The following is a 23,692-nucleotide window of genomic DNA, read 5'->3' on the forward strand; positions in this document are numbered from 1 at the left end:
GCTTTACTCTCGTCACGGGTTTGTATTATTTCACGCGGTAGTATCTCATCGTTCGGCCTATCGTACGTCTTCTGATGGATACTTCACTGCTCCGTTGTGGAATTCAATCGTCAACCTTGATAGTTCTCATTCGCGTGGTGGAGGTGCATGTCACTGCGCTACCTGCAACCCGTAAAGCCGAGAGAAATCCGGAAAAGCCGACGACGTGGTGGGTACACTGGGGGCTTTCATTCTTCGATATTGGATCTAGACGGGTATTTGAAAATACTCCATTCAGGGAACTCACTTCTTGTAGGTACAGGCAGAAAAAGGCGTCGCTGATGTGCGTGTGTAAGAGGCTGAGGATGGATGAGGCAATTGTGGCAAACGGTAAGCGGGAGGTCGACGATCTTTCTACTAGTGACAAGTGCATCAGCATCTCACCATATTAACCGGCGAGAGTTTAGTTCGTCGTGCCTGCTTTTAGATAAATTTCTCATTCTTTTCAACATTCCCCGAAATTCTTTGCTCGATTAAGACGCGCTCGTCTCGTTCTTTGTGAATACGTTCAATACTCTGTGGGCTGATGTGAATTGATCAGAAAATGGACAACAACATTTTGTTTGCGGCCTATATATTGCGGGGGCACAATACGGGCACCCATAATACCAGAAATTCGTTCGTCGAGCAGAATAGGACCCCGAGTTGCGTCAGAGTGGATTATGTCTGAGATTAGGAGCAGGTCCCAGCTTTGGTGCTTTGTTGCTCCCAGTGGTAACTGTATTAATACAAGCTTCTAGGTAGGTAGACAGATTCTGAGTTTATATTAAATAAACTCCTATCCGCGAGCGTCAACACAAACGTGAATTCGAATCCTCGAATGGGATTATTTTACGTATACGTATACTATATCTCTAAATTGCCAAATAGAATAATGTGTCATTTCAGAGTTACGTGATTATACTTATCGTCTCCATGGTTATCGATGTTTAACCGAATTCGGAAACCACTGCGTAAACAGTATAGCCATACTGTCCCCGAATCGTCGTAGCAAAATTCAGTATGTTTAACATGTAGTCCAGTAAAAAATCCGTAAAAAATTCAAAGACATTTCCAAGACCACTGGACATCATATTCAACGATTCCTGTACGCAATCCATCTTCCGATTCTGCATTCTACTACCAATCTATGTCTAATCACTGACGTTTCGGTATTTGGTATTTGATGACGTTCAGAAACATGATTATGAAAATCGGAGTGCATAAACAGACAAAATGGAACTCATCAACGCTGCAACATATATGCAGTGCAGTTACGAACGGATATGTTTGCCCGTGAGTATTATAGGTATACATGCATCTGCTGCAGGAGCTGAACCCAGGAGCGTGCCCTGCACCTACATATATCAGGAGCACCGACCTTACCTAATAACTATATTATGCCTTCCCGTCCTCCGCGAGGCCAACCTGATGTTGTCTCGAAAAGCAATCCGTGTCGCGTAGAATAACAGTCAGATCTGCCCTGGAGTATAAGGTACAGGTTGAACTCTTTCTTTCCTCTTCTCCTTCTACTCCAGCTAGCTTTACTTCTTTTCTCTTTCGCTCCGGCTTCCGAGCCAGTGTCTCTTGCTTATCTTATGCTCGCTTACTTTACCATCTCACTCACTCGTTCTTTTTCTGTTTTTTTCTTCTTTTCTTATCTGGTGGTGGTTTAGACACACACGCGTAACGCGTGTTAACTTTAGACTCGAAACGGGCCGGTGTGTTTGGCCACTGCCCATTGGTCCCCCATTAGAAACGTATTATTACCTGAACCGTTGCACAAGACATTATATGGGGATAAAATATTTTCTTAACGAATAGTACCGACCATCTTGGAGCTACCACTTCTCCTCCTTCTCCTCCTCCGTCGTCTTTTCTCTAATCACCGCGTTACAGGTGAACTTGTTATCCAAGAACGTGCGTGGATTTGGAATGAAACCTACTCACGATTGCCGATAAATTTCCATATGATGAGGAACATTTTTGGAATACGTAAAATACGGACTTCAAAAGTTCGTGTGAAATATCACGTGATCGAGTTGAATTTTCTGACGGTATACCGGGCATTGTGCTTTATATATACAGAGAGAAAATTACTCTCGCGGTATAATACGAGTGGAAAGTGATGGGTACATGTAATACCTACCCACCTACCTACCTACCTACCTATACGATGCGGAGGAGTGTGAAAAATAATTTCCCGTCGATATATGGGGCGGTTATAAAAATATTATCGTAGGGGTGCGTGCGTGAGTGAGTGAGTGAGTGAGTGAGTGAGTGAGTGAGTGAGTGAGTGAGGGGTTGGCCTCTCTTTCAGCGGTCGACGAGCGGTCGATACGCCACGGCTCTTCCCCGAGGCTTGCCGAGTCTGGTGGGGCGCAGGGGGCACAATGGGGGGAAGGGGGAGGGGGGTGTGGCATTTGAGGACCCTGCAGGTTGCCTGTGGAATACCTCGTGGCCATCGCCATTGGCTGTCATCGCGCAACGTGTCAAGCATGGCGGCCTCCTCAACATCGTTGGAAGCCAAACGGTACCGCACCGTCACAGTCACGCCACTATGTAACGACATACGGTATACTACACTCCTTTCCCACGTGAACGGACTCATTGTGTCGTACCCATTTCTGCCCCTAATCATGCAGAGACCTCCTGGGAGTAGCAAACGTGAGATAAATGGACTTCGAAGGTCTATCGAGTCTCCCAAGTATAAGCGAAAGGATGATTACATCCACTCCGTCGCGGAGAAGCATCGAAATGTTGGTTATACTCGCGGAATTTGTCGGCTGTGATTCGGTGGCTCATTCTTGTCACACGGACCAGAAACGGAATGATGAATGCACGGATGTACCCGATGATATACACGTGTATCTATAAACGGTGACAGTGCACACCGAGCTGACTGGGTACGCATGACGTACCTGCACTTGGATGGTAGAGCTGCGGGGTATAAGCTCGTTTCGAACACGGAGCTTGCGCGAGGAAGATTGATGAGATGTGTTTACCGCTAACTAACCGGCTGCCTAACCAACGCCATCAGACACGCTTCCTTCGCAGTGCATGGCGGCTAACTCGACTAATGCGACTCCGTAAAGTGAACCCATTGAGAGAGCGAGGAAGAGAGAGAGAGAGAGAGAGAGAGAGAGAGAGAGAGAGAGACTGTGGGGCGCACTCCAAGCGACCCTCGAGTCATGGGATGGATGCAGGAGGACTTCGAGGAGGAACGGGCGACGACAAATTGCTCGAATTCCACAGAGTTTCGCGGCGTTAAACTCCCAATCTGTACGTCCACACGTGTCTATATGCCGCATATGCCGTACCCACGCGTTTACACCGCAACCGAGAAAAGACGAGCTGGGGTCAAACGTCACGCGTCGTTAAGGGAACCACCAAGCTCATCCTCAGGATGCTCATCTCGACACTGTTACAGACTTTTTACGCTACACGCGTACACGGATATGGATCCCGACGTCTTGTGATTGATGGGCTTTGAATTAACTGAAATATTTTGCAGTGTAGTGTAGAAGGTATCCTGATTGTAAAGCTCTACAAAGTGTATTAATACACTTTTCACTCTTCGTGAAAACGATACTCCAGAAGCAAAAAATTTCACTGCAATCTTCTTAGAATCCAAATGGATGTGATGATGAGTGATTCACGGAATGTTCAACATCTAAGAACTTAACACGCTGACCGCAAGGATTGCAGATCCAAGGACTTCACCAGTAAGCAATATCATATATCTGGTTAGAAAGGATCAGATCAGAGTCATACATGGATTGGCTGAAATGGGTTTTCCTCGATTTTCCGGAATGACAGTCGCACCCTTGTGCTTAAAAATGATGAGACGAATTAATGCCCACATGGCACAGGGTCCAGTCATAAGACTACGTAATAGTCGATCTGGGGCTGGCATATTGATGGCTACATCTCCGGAGGTAGGTATATAAGAAAGCGTATATACGCGGGCTAAAACCGCCGCAGTGTGGGCTCCTTGGATTTCGGGTTCGCCGAAGAAGAAGCGGTTTGAAATGTAGAAAGGTTAACTACGGAGTTTATTCCTGGTTGAACAAACACAGGGATGGTCGCGTGCGCCGCGGCCGCCCACATATTTATAGATTTTATTTCTTTTACTTCACACGTTTCACGTATCTACATGTATATATGTACATGTATACGCCATGAGCTCCTGCGTGCGTGCGTTCCCCGCCTCCGTCCTCGCCGAGGTCTTTCTCGGTGTTCGTATTCCTCTGCGTACGTGTGTCTCTTACAGTACGGGAACGGCTGTAGCAACTATACTGGATGAGGAGACTGACGGTCGACGGACCGCGGACACGGACGGGAAACCATAGAGACACCGTATAAAGACCAGAAACGGTTATGGCCTCGGCAATTAAAGGCCGGGTTTAACAGCCCGATAAATGTTTCGACGAAACTTTAACATCTCCGTTTACCTCGAGGCGTGACTACATTACCAGCGCGGGAGGGTGAAAAATCCCCAACCTCCCTCCCCTCTCAAACACGATGTACCTAGTACCACAGCTGGATCCAGTCCACGTGAGAAACTCGCTGAATGTACAATCATATTTACAGAGAACCCAACATTGGAATTTTTTCATCTTGCGGTAAACCAAGGTCAGAAATTGAGGCCCGATCGTCAGTATCGAAGTGACATTTCAAAAACCCCTTGAATCTTCAAGACGCACATTTGACGTAGCTCCGGTGTAAAATAGAACGGTGGAGTCATGGGTTTCAGACGATTTTCTACCGTAGCGTACAATATAAGCAGAGCGATAATACAAATGGTGAAAATTTCTATAACTAGGCAAGCAAAGACGTATACGTGTGCGAAAAAGCATCCATATATATATATGTATATACAGATTCTATAATCCAATTGAGAATGGGGATGGGCGATTGTTCGGCAGAGTCCAATTGTCGAATTGTGACGGTCTGTTATTTTTCTAATTCGTGCGAGTCTGCTGCAGCGGGCTGTTCGCGTACACCCCCGTCTTGTTTTCATTGGCCGTGCTTAAGGGTGCCGGTTGTTGTTTCATCCCCCTGGCCGCCCTTCGTTCTCGCCGCTGTGCTGACGGTGACGGTGACGGTACAGTATGCCAAGCCATTCGGGGCTGCTGGCTGATGTAGCCTCGAGAACGAAGGTTATACCCAAGGGTGACAATGCTTCCACGAGTGTTATTCTAACGCCACAACGAGCAACTCAGACCGAGAGGGCAACCAGCGACAACCGACGAACGGCGAATGAAGACCAAGTACACGGAGAACCCGGAGAACCGAGGCCCGGGCAGCCTTCTCTTTTCCCTACATCTCAGCGAACTCAAAGATCCGCATACACGACGACATGCCAAATGTCCATTTGCAAGTGAATGGAACCGGTCAGAAGGAACCTTTCTTTTATTCAAAATGTATGACCGAACTGGTTTCCACCAAGTACAATCACCGATGGTTAGCGAAATTGCAACCAATGCTGCACTTCCATCAACGCCACTGACAATGAACTGAAAAGTCGAAGGATACTTGAAGGATAAAGTAACTACGCTACTTGCCTGTATCCTACAGTGTGGTATGTATGTAGATGCCCGCTAGGTGAGCTTGAAATACACCCTCGGATTCCGGCCCATCTGTAACAACAAACTCGGACTATGCATTACTTCCCTTCGCCAGAGCTCTCCCGATTTCCCCGGCCTCATCCCGTAACCTCATCTCCGTACTACGGGGTCTTGCAGGAAACATTGGCGAATACGCCATTTGTCGCGCGACCTTCTCCGAACCTTGAGTTCAGAGTTGACTATTGTAAATGTATATTCGGAAATAGAAATAGTCGTGCAAGGACGGAATGATTGAATCGTGAAGGTTGCGGTGTTTTTGTAAATTATGTAACAGTGGTAAAGGGTACCGTGCCGTTCCTATCATCACGTGTCAGGTTTGTTCATTGAGATAAATAAAGAAGAAGATGCTTGATCTCGATAAATATGATGAATAGATCAGTCAATCTTCTTGCGGTTATATGAAGATGAAACGAATGACAGGTTTTCACGTGGTTCTGGTTTCCCTCTTCAGAGGAGAACTTTGTTTCATGTATCGATTGAATCTGAAGGTTTATACACACGTAAGAAAAAAAAAATACCCATGATTGATTGAACCAAACCACTTTCATTGAAAATGATTGTACCATGCGATAATCGAAGTTAAGATCAAAATAAAATACACGCATCATGATTTCGGTTTAACCAGCACCACGTGTGCAAAATCGTTCTTGCTAATCTTGGTTATCGAATAAACGGACCAAGCTTATTAGCTACAACATAAAACGATGATGATATATCTTGGATTTTAGTAACCTGATTAATGTCGAACAGTATAAAATTTTCGAGCGGAATGGTAGCGTAAATTTTCACTGCAAGCAGATTAGCGATCGTGATAAAACGAAACTGAGGTGCATGAATGGATGAGAGAGAGGCTGAAAACTACGGGCACCGACCGAACGAATGAATGAATGAACGAACGAACGAAATGTAGGTAGATATAGTAGAGCGAGTAGTATAGTATTGTTTTGGTTATTTTGGCAAACCTAACACAACACCGTTTGTTGTTTAACAAAATAAATTATTTTGTCGCTTCGCCTCGCCTCGCCTCACCTCGCCGGGCCTCGCTTCGGTTCACCACATCTCGCTTCCCCCTCGCGATCCGCTCTTCTCACACTATCTTTGTATGTAGATACCGTGCAGAGTAGGAAGAAGCAGACTATACGACGCGTCGCGCTGTTGCTACTGCTGCTGCAGCATGTTGCTGGTTTGTAAGACACGCGCACTACTTCCATTACGAAAACAACACTATCATCCATCCATCCATCCATCCGTCTGTCGGCCACCGATTAGCACGCGATTCTATAATAGTTCCATGCACCATTCTCATCAGAATTCATAATCACATCCTGCACAGTCGTATGCTCGTAGAGCCAAGCTGCGCATAAAGCGCATTGAACATACCTGACGCAAAGTACGGAAGCTGTCAAGCCGTCAATCGTTAACTCAGGATTTGTGGAGGAAAGCATCACGAAGGAAACCAATGGAACGAGTTAGGTCACAGTTGTGCAGACGCGTTCGGTCTTAACCAACCGATTGAGGTATCCGGAACGTTATAAGTAGTTAGAGATTAATTGTTACGTCTAACTACCTAGAAAATTATAACGGTGGTGAAAAATCGTGGAACTGAATTCTTCGAATATGATATCGCGGTGAGGCCCTTCAGCTAGGTTGAGAGAAAATGAGAAGTAGTTAGACATTATCACGTCTAACTACCTACCAAATTATACGGGCGATGAAAATTCTTGGAATTGAATTCCTCGAATACGATATGGCGGTGAAGCTCCTCGGCCGGTTTGAGTTTGAGGGATACCCGAAAAGTGCGGATGGATCGAAGGGATATACGCGCCGACGGCGCCCGCGAGCACGAATATTTAGGGCTTAATGTTATGCGGTATCTACTGGCGCACTCTGTACACGTGGGCACACGTATGTAACCAACACACGACACGGGGTGGGTAATACGGAGCTTCCAAGTCAAGCTACGCGCTGACGCGTATTTATGTGAAACAATATTTGTGTTGGCTTCAAAAAGCGGACCACTATATCTCCGTCTCGAAGACGGCCCCCGTCTTCGCCCGGCTCGTTGGTTGAGCCCAGCCGCTCGAATGGCGATCCTGCGAGATTATACTTGACCCTTGAAAATCTGAGAGATATCAAGACCGCTTCGTACCAATCAAAATGCGCCCAAATCACAATGGGCTACTTCTTGGAATGCTCGAGCAATCTTGGAAGTCCATAATGGTACTTATATGCAGTTGCTTAGAGATTGGAGCGGTAATCTTGCAATTCTGCAACCATGACGGAGCTTTCGGACGTGAAAGTGCTTTCCTCCAGCTTTGGTGATGATGGTTGGTAAAGAGCGTATGGCCGATTTATCGAACACACATTGCGAAAGCACAAACAACCGCAGGGTCTTCGGCCGGTATAAGGCACCCTATAAGTATAATACTTGAGCTTTCTAAGTTGCAACGTCGTCGTCGCGAGGAAGACGGTTGCGGAGTCGGTGAGACGGCGGCGGCGGCGGCGGCGGCGGCGGCAGCGGCGGCAATCCATTAGGTAGGAATCCCCTGGCTCCCGGCAGACACACCCTGACGCTATCAAAACACGCCTTAAAACTTATATTCCATCGGATGTGCGCCGGTGGTTGTGAGAAAGCCGCGTACGTGAGATAGAATAACAGAACCGTTGCTGAGAGAGGGAGAGTGTGCGTAGCGTAGTTAGCAGCGCTGCAGAGCCCGCGATGTTCCCTGTACTTGGGGGAACCGTCCGTAGGGACGTTGACGCGTATGACTACCGCGTTATAATTATTGCCTTTTCCCACCGAGCCATCAACTCTCTGGGTATACTGTTCAACATTTTTGTCGCTGCACATTTCACATGCTGGAGGATGGTTCGTTAAGGGGTTATAACCAGTCGCAGGAGGCCGGAAAGGAGCGATTTTTCAAGGATTTTGCATCAAGAGACATTTCAATTTTGTTAACATACAAATTTATATACATATTGGGGTAACGTTGAAATTCATTCTGATATTTTTTATTGGTAAACGTAATGATTTTTAAAGCTGCTATAGCCGATCCGCGAGAGCAGCACGTAAAAATGGTGTCTTTCGACGAGCAAGATATCTCTGGACTGAATCGTCGGAAATGAAAAAACAAAAAAGACTTAGTTAATATAAGGTATTATCTAGTCTTTGATCGGAGGAATAAACAAAATATTAATTGCTAACAACACGGCGGCTTCTCAAACAAATAACAAATGCATTTTCCATAAAAAATTTCGCCTTAATTTGTTTATAAAATGGCAAATATTTATCAACGAGAAAAGACCTTCGGTTAAAGACTGAAAGATATATTCACAAAGCTTGTGTAAAAATTTGAGACCGATCTTATCAGCCGTTTTCGAGAAACCTTGCTCACCGACTTTGAAAACATAGTTTTGAGAAAAAGGCGTTCATAGTTTCAAAAGCACTTGCAAACGTGCGCGTAACATCGAGAATATTTGTCGGATCGACAAGAAATTTTCTGTGTATACACTTGAATATGTGTACATTACGGAATTGAAATTTTAAAAAATCGATTTTTGATAAATCTCGACTAGGTATAACCCCTTAATTACTCTAGCCTGCGGGACAACGTGCCCGTAAGCGACGGTCATCGGAACGGCTTGAATTACGATGAGAAGTAGGTACGGGAAATTCCTAGGGTTTAGTGGGTGCAGAGGCGGTAGCTCGCTCAAAAAATAACCCATTGGTATATGGCAGTCTAGCCGCAGCAGAGCAACCGAGCCTGATGTATAATACGGTGAATGTGTGGTATACTGGAATTCCCCGCAGTGCCAGATGTTTATAAATCGAGCTCGAGTCTCAAATTGTTTAATATAACCCGCATAGTTACAGTCTTCCGTTGTTATTACAACGGCCGAGCGGGGGATGTAAAAGAAGTGTCAATTTATGGTAAACAATTCCGCCTAGTGGAGGAATCGTTAAATTGAGATATCACGCGCACATGATATACTGCAGATATGGCTGCTCCGAAAGTATCGAACTTTTTTTCATAATTATTCACGACATTCTACCCTGAGCGTTCTATTATATATTCGTTTAACGAGTAATTGCCTCTTCATGGAATATCATGCATTCACGTTACTAGATTATTCAAAAAAAAAAAAAATAAAAATGTTTCATAAAAATGAACTTCCCACGAGACATTAATGTGAAATTTTGAGCTAGAACGCCATTACAAAGGTCTTTGTCACATAATCTTAAATTCATTTTTATGCTTAAATACATGTAACTTTCGAATTACCAATTTAATGAAGTTCAAAATCATTCAAAAACTGGGTTCCAAATACGGGCCGGTTCCATATTCAAATTCGGATTTCATCACGAATGCCGGTCAAAAAATTGAGATTGATTGCGTGGTTACGCCATCTTGCGTAAAAATTATAAGACTTGATTTACCGACGGATAACGGAATCACAGATCAGTTCATCCAGGAGCGAAGGTAAATCGTCCAATTGGTAAATCTTGTTCTGACGTACCGACTGATACCGCCAACATTGTCACTCATAGAGCTGTACAGTTTATGATCCAGAGCTGAAACAAAATCGCACGAGGTTAAGCAGCGTGGAGTCAAGTGTGGTTTCAATTTTTTGATTTATCGTTTCCGCGAGGAATATTATTGCAGAATGATCATTCCAGTGCGTTGTTTTACCTGCGGTAAAGTGATTGGCAACAAATGGGAAGCTTATCTTGGCTTACTGCAAGCAGAATATACGGAAGGGTAAGGACGCAACTTGCGAGCACGAACATAACCTATTCTATTCGGTGTCGAAAACATCAACAATAAATTTATCCTGAGAACTTGAATGAAAATTGTTCAACGTCTTTCGATACTCAATATATATGCAATACTACAATTTCGAATCGCCAAGTAGAAAATAATTACAATATTCTCTCGGTAAATTCTCAATTAGAGTATCCAAACTCAGAACTGCGTTCAATTTTTTTCAGTGATGCCTTGGATGCCCTCGGCCTGAAGAGATACTGTTGCCGTCGCATGCTGCTTGGACACGTCGATCTTATTGAAAAATTATTGAATTATGCTCCGTTGGAAAAGTAACACACAGGAAATATTTGGGACAATGATTATTACAAAAGACAGTATAACTTTGTACAAGAATTCGGTTCACCTCTTGTCCATCGAGAAAGGTGGAAAGTATTCCATTGAACAAAATGATCACGAATGCCAGAATCGAATTCATTGCAAATAAAAAACATGCGAGGTTATTCAAAACAGGTCCTTTTTTTTTGTTTTATTGAAAAAAAAATTGCTCAGCTTACATATACTTTGAATCGGTTACAATTAGTTGTACCGGTCGTTTCTTCGAGTATCAACTATTCAAATATCGTAAAACATTCTTAGTTGTAACATCTTCATACATATAGTTTTCTATTTAAAGAAGAAATAGATCTTCATTCAATTTTGTAATCCGGATTTGTTAGAAGACTAAACAGTTGTTTCATATAAGTTATAAATAATTATCAAACTATGATGCAGAAATAACAGTAATAGACTTCTAACGTATAGGGATTATTTTAGAAATAAAGACACACCAAAAATATGACTTGGTATTGAATCAATTCAAATCTTTATAATTTATAAAAATTCCATGTATTGCTAACGCGAGAAATTTATTTATTGGTTTTTTCTACTTTCTTCTTTTTTTAAAAAATAACAAACGCTTCAATAATCTTATTATACTTTCTAATCCATAAAGGTATTTTCACATTTTCTCCCCCCCCTACCTCCTCGGTAAAATATCAAGACGATTTTGACCTTAATTCATTCAGAAACAACTAGAAACTAAACAAAGCACAATTGCTTGTTTATTATCTAACAATATTGCAATTTTTATACTAAATCACCGTTCGCGTTCTGCGAACTCGATTGTAGAAGATCGTATCTTGATAATTTAAAAAATAACTGCTTGAATGAAGTTCGTACAAAAACTCTTGAGTCTTAGGATTGTCTCTTCTATTTTCCTTGCACAACCTCGCATTAGTACCGACAATATTATTCATCTAATTGTCAATGATTTATCTTCTATTTAATTTTTATCCCCTGTTTTTCGCCTAATGATAATAATTTATTTACTCAACTTCCTAATACAAAAATAGATGAAATCTCTAATCTAATGATTCATTTAGAATTATTCGCATAACAGATCGTGTATGATCGAACAGTCCTAGTACCTATCACGGGTGAAAAAAATACTATATTTCATTATTATGATATACAAAAATTTTTTCCTATGGGTAATCTATTCCTTCGACTTTGATGTGATTGTAATGATGATGCGATGGTCTGTAGATGATGAGACAAATATGGGGGCTGTCTTAGATAAATTTATCTAAGAATAATTGTTTTTTGTTTTTCAATAGGATTTGAAAAAAGAGCTTGAAATTCTCATTAATTGCGCGTTTACATTTAACGGTAGAGTTTGTTGACGAATAATTGATATTAAATATTAATCTTTTTCCGCCCCAATTTCATGTTTGCATAATAGATGACAAAAAAAAAAAAATGTTACGATTTCACTCAACGATTCGTTTACCGCCGACAAGCAAGTGTGCACAGTGTGAAAGAGCTTGAAAAATCGCGATAGTAGAAAATAAATTTTACGAACTGTTATGAAAAGCACGTGTGACATATTCGTAGCAAAATTATGAACAGTTAACAAAGTGTAATTCGAGGCAAGGCGTCGTCGCATAATTCAATTAAACAATTATACGGATATGATTTACTTGAAGATGTCTAGTATGGCAGTGTAAGTCCCAAAGAGTAAAACCACCAGACCAAAAGAAGCCACGAGGATAGTTTTAACAATCAACCAATACCCTCGGCCAAATCCTTCGTCCCATCGAACAATCAGTTCGACGATTGGTGGCATGATAAGCCCCAGTATGGAGAAACACAGGGCGCCGATCAGTCCGACAAACGGCATTATCTTCGGTACTGCGACGGCCACTAATACTGAAATTAACAACGGTGGCATGAGGCATGTATATAGGGCATTCCATGTCAAATTAGCAGCCCATGTACCCTACCTGATTCGATTCTGATCATGTTTTAGTATGATGTTCTTGTATCAATTCAAAACGATCTCAAGTTTTTTTTTTTTTATTAGATTTTCTCTAGCCATTGGTGAAATTTACACAAAATTGCAAGCCATTTTTAAAAGTCTTCGAAAATTCACACTGATCCTATGATTTGAAATGTGATTTTTAAGTAGCACACGATAATGGGATCTCAATATTTATTAAGTTTTAAGTTTTTCCATGTCGGATCCCCCCCCGCCTCGATCTATAAATAAATAGATTGCCGTGTCACATTATTTTCATGATTCCGTGATCTATTTCGATCGGGGAATGGAAAAAATAAAAACTTACGAAAGAATAGTAAATACCGAGTTTCCATTATGGTGTGGTGCTTAAAAATTACATTTTCAGATTTAAAAAAAAATGGAATTTTCGGAATTGATTTTTCAATTTTTTGAAAATTTCAGCGGTGGCTAAAAAAAATTTGAGATAAATTCCGAGACCTTTTTGGGTCACTGTGAACATCGTACTAAAAAATGATTGAAACTGCAGATGATGAGGTATATATTGGCGGCTAATTTGACGTGGAATGCCCCATATGCAATCAATCGGTTTAGAACGCCGAACAATGACGTAACGCTTAATTATTTGCACACTAACCAGCAGCCATTGCTAATCCTGTGCGAAGAAGGTAGTTTGCGATTTGCGGCTTCTTAAGGAAGCGTTCCTTTATATTGTTCCACGCGATTTCCAAGCACACGTAGAACTGCAGTCCGAATGTGCAGTAAACCGCGAGGGCGATCAGAACTTTGACAACTTGAGCAAGGCTGAAAATATACCCGATTATAAGTTATAATGATCAGCTCGACAGGTCAAATCGAATTCAAGAAAGCGATGAAACGGAGTGTTGAAAATCCTTACATGTCCTCTGGATTCAAATTCGTTATGATGTTTTCCTTGGTTTCGTCTCTGTACGCTGCATACCCCATAAAACCGATCACAATGTATATCAGAGTTACGGCTGACATTCCCTGGTTCATAACTCCGCAAATACCGATGAATTGCTGGGGCGTTTTCATGTTGTTCTCAAGCGGCATTACAACACCTGAAATCATTAGTGTAGGCATACCGTACAGTATATATCATATTACATACTATACTACATTATACCCGGGACAATCTCTTGAAACTTGAAAATCAACCGCGCATGCGCGAGTTTTATCGGCTGTTCGCGCAGGCTGGCCATCCCGAGTTTCAGCCGTCAAACTGTTTCTGGCGGCGATGTAGTTGATACGAATTTTCGAGGTTATAATCTCAAATAATTGAGGCAGTGACTCGGAAAGGTTTGCGAAGCATTTGTTATTGGGTCGGAAAGCTGATTCTTCGAAGAACGGTCGGAACTTAATGCTTACGCTCTTTGAAAATTCAAACGTACACATTTTGTGTACGTTGGCCCGCCTGCATCGCAAACAAGAATATCGCCGCGGGAAGATTTCGCCGACCAATGAGATCGAATTATTTGGCGCATGCGCGGTTCATTTTCAAGTCTCAAGAGATCGTCCCGGTATATATATATATAATACAGATTCTTTCGTAGATGTAAGTATGCGAATGAATTTTTTCTCACCTATAGCTTCTATCGCGAATATGGAGATACTGAAGAACGCCGGTAGAGTCGATACCGTCTCCGTAACCATATGTACCTCCGATGGCGGGTGCATGTTCATGACGAAGTAATAGAACGTTATCCCGAGACCCACCACCATGAAGGCGTTCGCCACCATGGAAACCGGCGCTAGGTACTTGAGGTTTGGTACCCAACTAAGTAGGACGAACGGTACTAGCAATATTGCTATCATCCCACGCTCCGGAAGTCCCTCACCCATGTGTACCGCTATAACTTGGTTTATGTTCTGGGCGATGATCACCGAGTAAACGGTGCACGTGCCGAAATAGGACACGAACAAACTCAGGTCGATTATCACCCTGGAAAATGATAAAACTTGATGATGAGATCTTTCTCCTTCTTCGCAATTGACTGACTCTCGTTCGATTCGCTTACCTTACTGTCTTGGCGTAGGGTCTCGCCCATGGTGGACCGTTGGTGAACGCGCATTGGGCGACCTCTGGGAAGGACATGGTGGATTTTCGAGTCCTGTGATACAACTTGTGGGCACATTCGATCTACGCGGAAAAGGGACGATCAGAGACGAACTTGTAGAATATTCTTCGTTTTTTTTTTTTTTTTTTTTTTTAATTCAAATAATTTTAGGTGAATATACTTACGTACACGTACGCGCAATACGTGCAAATGAAACCGACGAATATTGTTAAAAATATGCCGAGTACGAGTCCTGCGCTTTTGAACGCGAACGGCATGCTCAACATTCCGGTGCCAAGACATGCCTTCAGTAAATGCGTGAGCGTGTCGCAGTTGCTGCAGAAATAATAATTGTCGAAGTTTAATTACTCGCGTATCGTGTTATTACTTATGTCCAAGGGCCCGGATAAATATGTGGGTTTAAAAATTACAAAATGTGTACACATAATATGGACTTTTAAAAAACTAAAATATGTAGTAATCTATATGACATAAATTATATCGAAACAAAGTGTGTACTACTCGACAGTATCACTGTTTGAAAAATTTAACCAAACACAATGTCCCAGCAGGTCCACTTTATATTTATGTTTTTGTGATTTTAACATTTGATTTTTAATATTCAGTTGCTTTTTTTTCCCTTTAGCAATACATTAAAAAATTGTTAAAATAAACGAAAAATTTTAGTGGATCTACTTGGTAGATTGTTTTTCTAACCGTGTATTTGTTTATTTGTTATTTTTTACTCCATATTTTTTTCCACATGCCTATATTATATATAAATATAGTTGAATTTTGAATGCATATTTATACAGGCACTGCTTGTATCTCATTTGTAAAAATATATGGGTTTTTCAGGATTTTACTCACGTCGTGGGATTCGGGTTGTCGCGTTCTTTGAACGGGTCGAATCCTTTGTCGCCAGTCTGTCCGGTGGCTTCGACATCTCGCGCTGGGACCACTTGCACTTTATACCTTGACACCGATATAGAATATAATAATTAATTACATGCATACCTGGCGATGAAACGGAAGAGAACAGTTTTTACATAAATATTATTCACGTAACAATATCTCGATAATTATTCGACGGAAAATTGCATTCAAGTGATTTTTTTGCTACCTTGAAGATTCCAATATTCGGTGATTATGCTCCATCAATCACGTTGCAATAATTCTACGTGGGTGCAATTTACGTGTGTGTGTGCGAAATAGATACAGATGTTTCAGTAAATTTCCCCTGACATATATATATCGAATTTGCATAAACGTAAGTATCACTTGACGTACACTAATTCAGAACGTACATATGAATGAGCACGAGCTGGGTTGAGAATGCGACGTGTAAATTATGTACCTGCAATATAAATTCGTCCAGGTTTGTCAGGTCTTGACATCGATTCTAATATTGCGCGATACAATTGCGTAACAATTTTGTGTTACAATATACGCGCGAGTGTTTAATTGTATTGTTTGTAAACTGCGGCGTAACGATACCAACATAATTTGCAAATTTCCATCGTGGGTCGAATGTGCGATTTAAAAATACAATATATACGCGATTAAAGTGTATGTAAATATAATTATTACATAACTTTGGCAATTCGTCATTATAATGTAAATACGTGATTAGTAATGAGAATCATGCGTGTGATATTTATATTCATTATGTTTGATACAGTATACATTAATTAGCGTGCGTTTTTCCCTCGTGGAAATTTTCACTTTTTATGTACATACGTAACGTAATTGGTTATTGTACGATTAATTATTATAATTTCGCAAAAACACATTTATCGACGATCTGTGTTTATTCTGTGATATAATTTATATAATACTTACTTGCCGGTCAAGGCTCCATCTTTTATTGCTGAACCATCCTGAGGAAGGAAAGTTTCCAACTCCGTGGCTGGAGGTTCGGTTGCGCTAACCTGCGACCCGAAAATAAAGCACACAAGTTATACTTTCGTAGAATTAAACTTGCAAACAATTAACAAGTAAGTAAAATGTGAAGTACGTCTTTAAATTCGAAGGCGAAATTTTAATTATACTTCTTTTATCATAGACGCGAATAAATAACGAGAATAAATTGCCGAGAAAGAAATGTTGATTTGTATATAATAACAGTGATCGGGACCAATTGTCCAACGGTTATAATAATTGGACTGTCGGCTGCTTCCTGCAGTTGATAAATCAATTTATTGGATAACGTGATTACAACCGTCATTTTATATTCATACCGAAGCGGTAAAGATTTTTCAAAGTTCCCTCAAATCGCGTAAAATTTTTAAGGGATCAATCCTAGTGTTACAAGTCGAAAAATAGCTGATATTTGCGAGGTTTTTTTTTCGATGGTTAAAGTACGCTAATCATTCCGATTTTTTTATGTCAAATCAAAGCACTCGTGAAGAACAGAAAATAAATTTTTAAACATTTGTTTTTATTTATTCATTTTTTCTTAGCATTGTTTTTAACGGTTTTCTCGGACGCAACATTTTTCACGCCATTCTTTATCTGGCTATGAAAGATTTTTTTTTTAATCTTCGTATTTTTCACAACGAAAAACTATCTAAAAAATAGATCAAATTCCATACCTTTTTTTTTCACGCTGCCAAATAACGACTTTCATACTTATTAATAATCTTTTTATAAATTTTGTGGGGACTTCTCTATTTTCCGAGTCACTTTCAACCTTATAAAGTAAAAATTTATTATCCATTCTTCACGAGTGCTTTGATTTGACATAAAAATAAAAAAAAATTAGATTGATTAACATGTATAAACCATGGGGAAAAAATCGCGAAAGTAAGTTATTTTTTTACGAATCGTTACACTAGGATGATTTCTTAATTGTATTTCAAGTGGATGCTCGAGTTTGTACCGTTTCTTAATTACTGCCGTTATTGTTGTTAGAGATGATGATGATGATAATAGGGATCGTATTGTTATTATAATGAGACGACTTGCCATGCTTGCGAAGGTCCTCCTTTATCTCTGTTTCCAAATACTCCAGGAATCCGATGACGTTATACGTCTGAAATCAAGCGTTAATAACACATGTAAATCTTATGTTGTCAAAGCGTTTTAAATATGTCATTTTTAAAATATATATAGATATCGATCGGTGTTACAATCAAAAGATGCGATCATCACGTATCAGATACCAAATTTTCACCCGTTGTTTTATATAATACGAACCGGGTTGAGAATTCAATAGACAACGTTTGTTGTTTGAGTTGAAGTTAAGATTACGGGATCAAGATAAAATTGCATCAAAGTTTTTACATAAAACCCCTGGTTTCAGAATTCAAACAATGCAGCTACGTGATGTGTAGTCTGTTTAAAGAATTTCCGTTAAACGAATTACGAAGTAAAAAATAGCTTAACGTGCACCAGATAAGTAAAAGTCGAAGAAAACTTGTTTGATAAATAGAAAGAAATAAAAAGAAAAAAAATGGTTAGAATTTTGGTGTAAATATCGTTAACTTACGATTAGTCACAACGACCATGGTCGATTACTTCTTTGAAATTAATAGAAGATAACTGAAATGAAACAAAACGAAAATCTTGCGCAAAGATTACACTGCTCTATAGATAATACATGTATTATCGTTTTTTCTTTTTTTTCTTTTTTTAATGCAAAAAGCTTGCAGTACGACACAATAAATGCACTCTGACGGGTCGAAGTTCGAACTGCAGACATTGCATTAGTTATACCTATTTACTGAATATTACGCATCGATGCTCGGGAAATATACATAATTCTATTCGTGATTTCAAACTTTGCCTTCTCGGTTTTACAATATCGCGACTATATAAATGAAAAATTTTCTCGATGTGTTTACACATTTTTAAAATCAAGAAACTACGGATTTTTACATATTGTTGTTGTTTACTATACGTCTTTAAAACGAATGAACGAACGTAAGAAGATATTTTCTCCATTATCCGATACGCCTCAAGAAAGTATAAAATAATTTTCTGAAATTAAATTCAAGCGACGTACAAACTTTCTCCTGCTACGTTTTTATACAAACAATTCAACTCGTTATCAAACTGAACAAACTGAACCTCAAGAATATCATCTGCGTTGCAGTATCATACGATATAATCACACCGGAGCAATATAACGTACAATATAATGTGCAGCGAGTAATCAAGTCATTATCTGCGTAAATTACGACACCTGGTACATGATTACTTACACACGTTGAACGTTTTAGTCCGCAACGATAACCCATTTAATTTCGTTCTCGAGTGTTATCATTTTTTACTCGATACTATAAAGAAATTTTTAAAAAATAATTAATCTAACGTAAACGTTTCATTGTTTGTTTGTTTGTTTGTTTCTTTTTTTTTTTTTTGTTCCCCTATACTTGTTTACGTTCATTTTTGCAGCAATGCCGGCTGCTAATGCAGACACAATTATTGCGCAACGTAACCAAGAATATCAAGAGCATTATCGTACACGTGTATATAATATATAACGAAAACCGCAATTCAGGTCAAGTTCTCGTTTTTTGCACACATTATACGTAAAATAATACGACAGAGATCGTCGTGTGCCACCGAGTTGTGGGCGATTGCGTTGCGATATGCGTGATATTTCAGCGCGAAAGAAAAAAAACGAAAGCAAAAAAAAAAAAAAAATTAAAATAAATACGCGTATATGTGCGTGGCGAAATCATAAAATGAATTTATCCTCTACTTATTTCTTTATTTTTCCTCTACAGATATAAGAAATATTTTGGCGGGACAGGCAGCCACGCGCTGTTAATCCGAATCAATTACGCGGTACTTGTGCGGCATCTAAATTCGTTTCACCATTACAACATTCATTGAATAAACGGGCGTGTCAGTCAACTGGTATAAAGAATAAGAAAAATAATAAATATGTTGGAATGATAACGCAGTAATACATGTAGGCATATTACGATATGTTTCCAGCTGGAAGTTGGTAACGAAACGTTGCGGAAAAAATCTCACCACTTTCCTTAGTCTTGCAATGATTTTTGTGAATCTATGATCTCGAAATATCGGTGTGTTTTGCTCGAATTTCGAACAATTAAAAAATCGCGAAACAACGCTTTTTCCTCGACGCGAATCGTTACGATAAACTTTACCTAACTTCAATACGATGATGATTCGCCATTTGAATATTCGCAGGAGCAAAGATGCAATAACAGGCATACCCGATGCGATTCACGTTTACTACAAGGTAGAAATCATACGTGGATCTATTTTCGTATCTGATACATGCGGCATCCTAGGCCTCTGTCGTCTGATCGTCTTGGCTTGTACAATTGTGCGAATCTATTCGCGTTCCACACGTGCTAACGGTACGAATGGCCTCTACAGAAATAAGCGTACACCTACAACCTACTCAAGCGAAATACGATCGCATTGTTTTAGTTCTCTTTTATAATCGCGTTATACCGTATCTACCTTATTACCTTATTTCTTCTTTTCTTTTTTTTCTACTCTCCGCCCGCTCGGTTAGATACCGATAAAGGTATCCGAAATACCTCAGCGTTGCGAATTTTTCAACTTTTCATACGAATATACGCTGCTCTTTCCTGCAATTAAGTGTATGTTTTTACATTCATTCTATGCGGATAATTGTTTGTTATATTTTATTATCGATATACCTACGGATAATTCCCGCGTCTGGGATTCAACGTTGCGAATTTTAAGATATAGCTTATTTCATCAGTATACATGCAGACTGGTGTGTGGCAAAAAAAAAAGGTCTTTTCCTTCTCCTGGAAACAGGTTCAAAAGTTTCGTTTAGGTATAAAAATACGCCTGTTAAAATTTCATCTCACAACATTAACTTTAAGAGTTTGCGCATCGCACTTTTCTATTTTCCATTCAATTTCCTACTTCTGATTTTTATAACCAGCTAACGATGCGTTGTACATAAAATTCACGGACATATTTTTGTAGAAAATTGAACGCTCTACAAAAAAGGTATCTTATCATTTAACGATAAATCTACTCTTTCAAAAGTTATTTCAGGTTAAAAATTATTTAAAGACCTTAATATGTTAATATCAAGAGCTCAAATTTTAACAAGCGTATCTTTATACCTAAACGAAACTTTTGAACCAGTTTCCAAGAAACAAAAAAAAAATGATCTTCTTTTACACCCTGATGCATGCATGAATACATTACATACGTATTGCATAACCCGTCAGAGCATCGATTATATATTATCGAATTGCTTATATACGCTTGGCATAGACACGTACAGTATAAGATACGTATGCAACGTACGTATCTATGCACAGCCATGTGTTACTTATCCTGTGTATATATGTATCAAACATACGTAGAGATATACCGAGTGCTGTAAGACCCGGTATTTACCCGACGAGATATTCCGGCATATCGATAATATATTCGAAATAATTTTACACCACGTACTACGCTATTAATCGACAGAGATGAAAAATGAGCATATTTGTACACCTTTATATTACATGTGTATTATCGACGTAGTTTCTGTACGCTATCGTCGAATAATTGTATAGGACCTACACGTGCCGATAGCCGTGTTTTTTGCGCATGAGCAAACTTCACGTGGTGGGCTAACTTTACGTACTCGACGTCTGGCATCACAGCCGAACAGACAATCACCGAGACATATTCTCTTCTCAATTTCATTTACTCAATAATCCTGTAAAACTTGCATAAGTCCAATGTCAAAGTGTACAACACGTACCATTACAAACTTGTCGCTGAAAGTTTGATTCGAATTTTCGAACAGTGTTCAATTCTACCAACCTGAGGAGAACGTATGAGAAAAAGAAAAGAAAAGCTATCGAATCTTGAGATTACGAAGTGACAGAGAATCGATTCGAAACAGATTATTGTACAGTTCGCGCTGGTTAGATTAAACCCTGGTATCGTCGTTGTTTCAGCCGGCGTCGAGACGCGATAATGAAATGCAAAAAGACAAAAGAATTAATTGAGAACGACAGACGGAGGTTTGTTGCATCACACACGCGGCGGTATCGGAACCGGATGGGTTAACCCCGCATTCAGAAACAGAGGCTACACGTGGTGGGTTTCACGCGGCTGATGCAACGACGCCATAAACTTTACGTCACGGAATTTATACCCTGCAGCCGATGATCCCTACGAATTTGGTACGGTAACGATGAAGTACACACGGTGTGTAAATCTGCACGTTACTCCGGAACGAAAACCAAAAAAGAAGAAAAGGAAAGAATCTATCCCGGCGTAGAAGGAAATCCATGCGGTGTTCGATGGTAATTTTTTTTCGCTATCGAATCATACCGGTTCTCGATTTACGTGTTCATAACCGCACGTGTACATCATCGCATATGTTGGGTTCGAAAGAACAGAGGCAATAAAAAAAAAAATAAAAACCACACACGTAGTCTTCACCTCACGTTTAAAACACAAACCCACCTTGTTACCAGTTTTATTTTTCTCCCTTGCGAACGGTGGTAAAGCGATGAAAAAAGCCACGGTAGCTTGCCGTCCCGAAAAAGCGACGACAACGACGACGATGACGACGTGCTCGAAACCACCTCCCGGACCGTAACCGGCCACCACGCTCATCAGGCCAAGTCTCGACACTAACTTCTCTAAATTCATACAAGGGTCGCAGACTACCGGAGCTGGTACCCCCACCTTAACCAAACCCTCCCCGCCCTCGAACCGATGACGACGACCTCCCACTGCATCGAGCTCGACGGCACACAGACGCGGCACCGTCGCCGCCGACTCCTACACCGCCTGCGGACTCGCGACGTGTGTGCGAACACGCGCAAGAGGCCGGATAACACACACGACACAACTGTTGTCCGAATCCGCCTGTGTGGATACGCACGTTCGACCGGCTCGGTCGGTAAGGTAGGATCACGATTCAGAGGCGGCTGGGTTAAACGGTTTCTCGTTATGAGACCGGCCGCGGGGCTGTAGGGGAACGGAAGCGGTGGCGCAGTCTGCCAGAAATAGAGTGTTTTCATTCTGTCTTTGAGACGCTGTTTCCTACAGCTGTATAATGATATTTGCCATTTAAGACTGGATTTATCAATTCCAAGCACATCGTGTGGCAAGGATAACCCAAGTCTGCAAAAAATGTTTTTTTTCAACTGCGTGGGATGTTTTTGGTGAAGAAAATCACGTACGGTATATTCTCTTTTCCTGTTTGGATTTATTCTCGAGTCTCACACTAATGCGTATTAAATAAAAGCAAGAAATGACTTTTGCGTAGGAATTTTGGACTCAAGAATAGGCTACCAGATTTCTAATTACTACACCGGAGTTGCAACGTGTTGGAACTTTTAGTGTATTTTTCCCGATTTCAGTGAGTAAAAATCTATAAGAAACAGTGTAAAAAATCTGTGTAATCTACCGTCAGCTGTTAGCCAGACGTGTTTCTACCGTTCATTATGTTCATCTGATGCTTTGGCTTTCCGGCTAACTTGTTTGCGATCCGTGACAAAATGCGAGTTCGATTCTACCTGAACTATGCGACAGTGACTCCCATCTTTCACGACAGCCACATCGTCAGTCATTAATGTTACATAATTCGTATAGAATCGCACTCGCATTTTCTTTCGGACCAACAACAAGTTAGCCGAAAGTCCAAGACATTCATCAACAATACTGTACATGCAATCGTTCTTCTCTTTTTCACTTTTATAAGCAGAAGCTGACTCGCTTCAACGTGTATGTGCAGGTTACACACGCGTTTCGGCAAAGTGTTTGTACGCACAAGTCTGTGGACAGGTTCTTAGATCGACGGTATATAGTCTAGACTGCGAACATTCGCGATGATGCAGGTACACGCGGTCTTTAAAGGGGAATACGAATACCAGCGAAGATGGA

At 40.6% G+C, this 23,692-nt stretch overlaps 3 protein-coding genes across 2 annotated transcripts; 2 read left to right on the forward strand and 1 right to left on the reverse strand.

Moving 5' to 3' along the window:
- LOC124298662 (uncharacterized) overlaps window positions 1-23,692 on the forward strand; it is a 148,972-nt gene that overhangs the window by 112,406 nt on the left and 12,874 nt on the right.
- On the forward strand, window positions 10,208-11,883 carry LOC124298665 (DNA-directed RNA polymerases I, II, and III subunit RPABC5). The gene is made up of 2 exons (XM_046750977.1): window positions 10,208-10,408; window positions 10,639-11,883. Exons 1-2 carry the CDS (start codon window positions 10,314-10,316, stop codon window positions 10,745-10,747), a joined length of 204 nt encoding a protein of 67 aa, XP_046606933.1. The 5' UTR covers window positions 10,208-10,313; the 3' UTR covers window positions 10,748-11,883.
- On the reverse strand, window positions 10,912-22,446 carry LOC124298661 (proton-coupled amino acid transporter-like protein pathetic). The gene is made up of 10 exons (XM_046750969.1): window positions 22,265-22,446; window positions 17,795-17,861; window positions 16,670-16,758; window positions 15,698-15,802; window positions 15,013-15,163; window positions 14,789-14,910; window positions 14,354-14,712; window positions 13,648-13,831; window positions 13,387-13,553; window positions 10,912-12,661 (listed from the first exon to the last, which is right to left on the reverse strand). Exons 2-10 carry the CDS (start codon window positions 17,795-17,797, stop codon window positions 12,429-12,431), a joined length of 1,413 nt encoding a protein of 470 aa, XP_046606925.1. The 5' UTR covers window positions 17,798-17,861; window positions 22,265-22,446; the 3' UTR covers window positions 10,912-12,428.

The sequence above is a fragment of the Neodiprion virginianus genome, chromosome 2 (assembly GCF_021901495.1).
Source record: "Neodiprion virginianus isolate iyNeoVirg1 chromosome 2, iyNeoVirg1.1, whole genome shotgun sequence".
In the NCBI taxonomy this organism is placed as follows: Eukaryota; Metazoa; Arthropoda; class Insecta; order Hymenoptera; family Diprionidae; genus Neodiprion; species Neodiprion virginianus.

Excerpts from the sequence above, each read along its gene's own strand:
- LOC124298665 (XM_046750977.1), top strand. The coding sequence starts at position 10,314 with ATGATCATTCCAGTGCGTTGTTTTACCTGCGGTAAAGTGATTGGCAAC. Across the intron at positions 10,409-10,638 it reads CAAGCAGAATATACGGAAGG|TGATGCCTTGGATGCCCTCG; the intron begins GTAAGGACGCAA and ends AATTTTTTTCAG.
- LOC124298661 (XM_046750969.1), bottom strand. Across the intron at positions 15,803-16,669 it reads GATGGAGCCTTGACCGGCAA|GTATAAAGTGCAAGTGGTCC; the intron begins GTAAGTATTATA and ends ATCGGTGTCAAG. Across the intron at positions 13,554-13,647 it reads AATTTGAATCCAGAGGACAT|CCTTGCTCAAGTTGTCAAAG; the intron begins GTAAGGATTTTC and ends GTATATTTTCAG.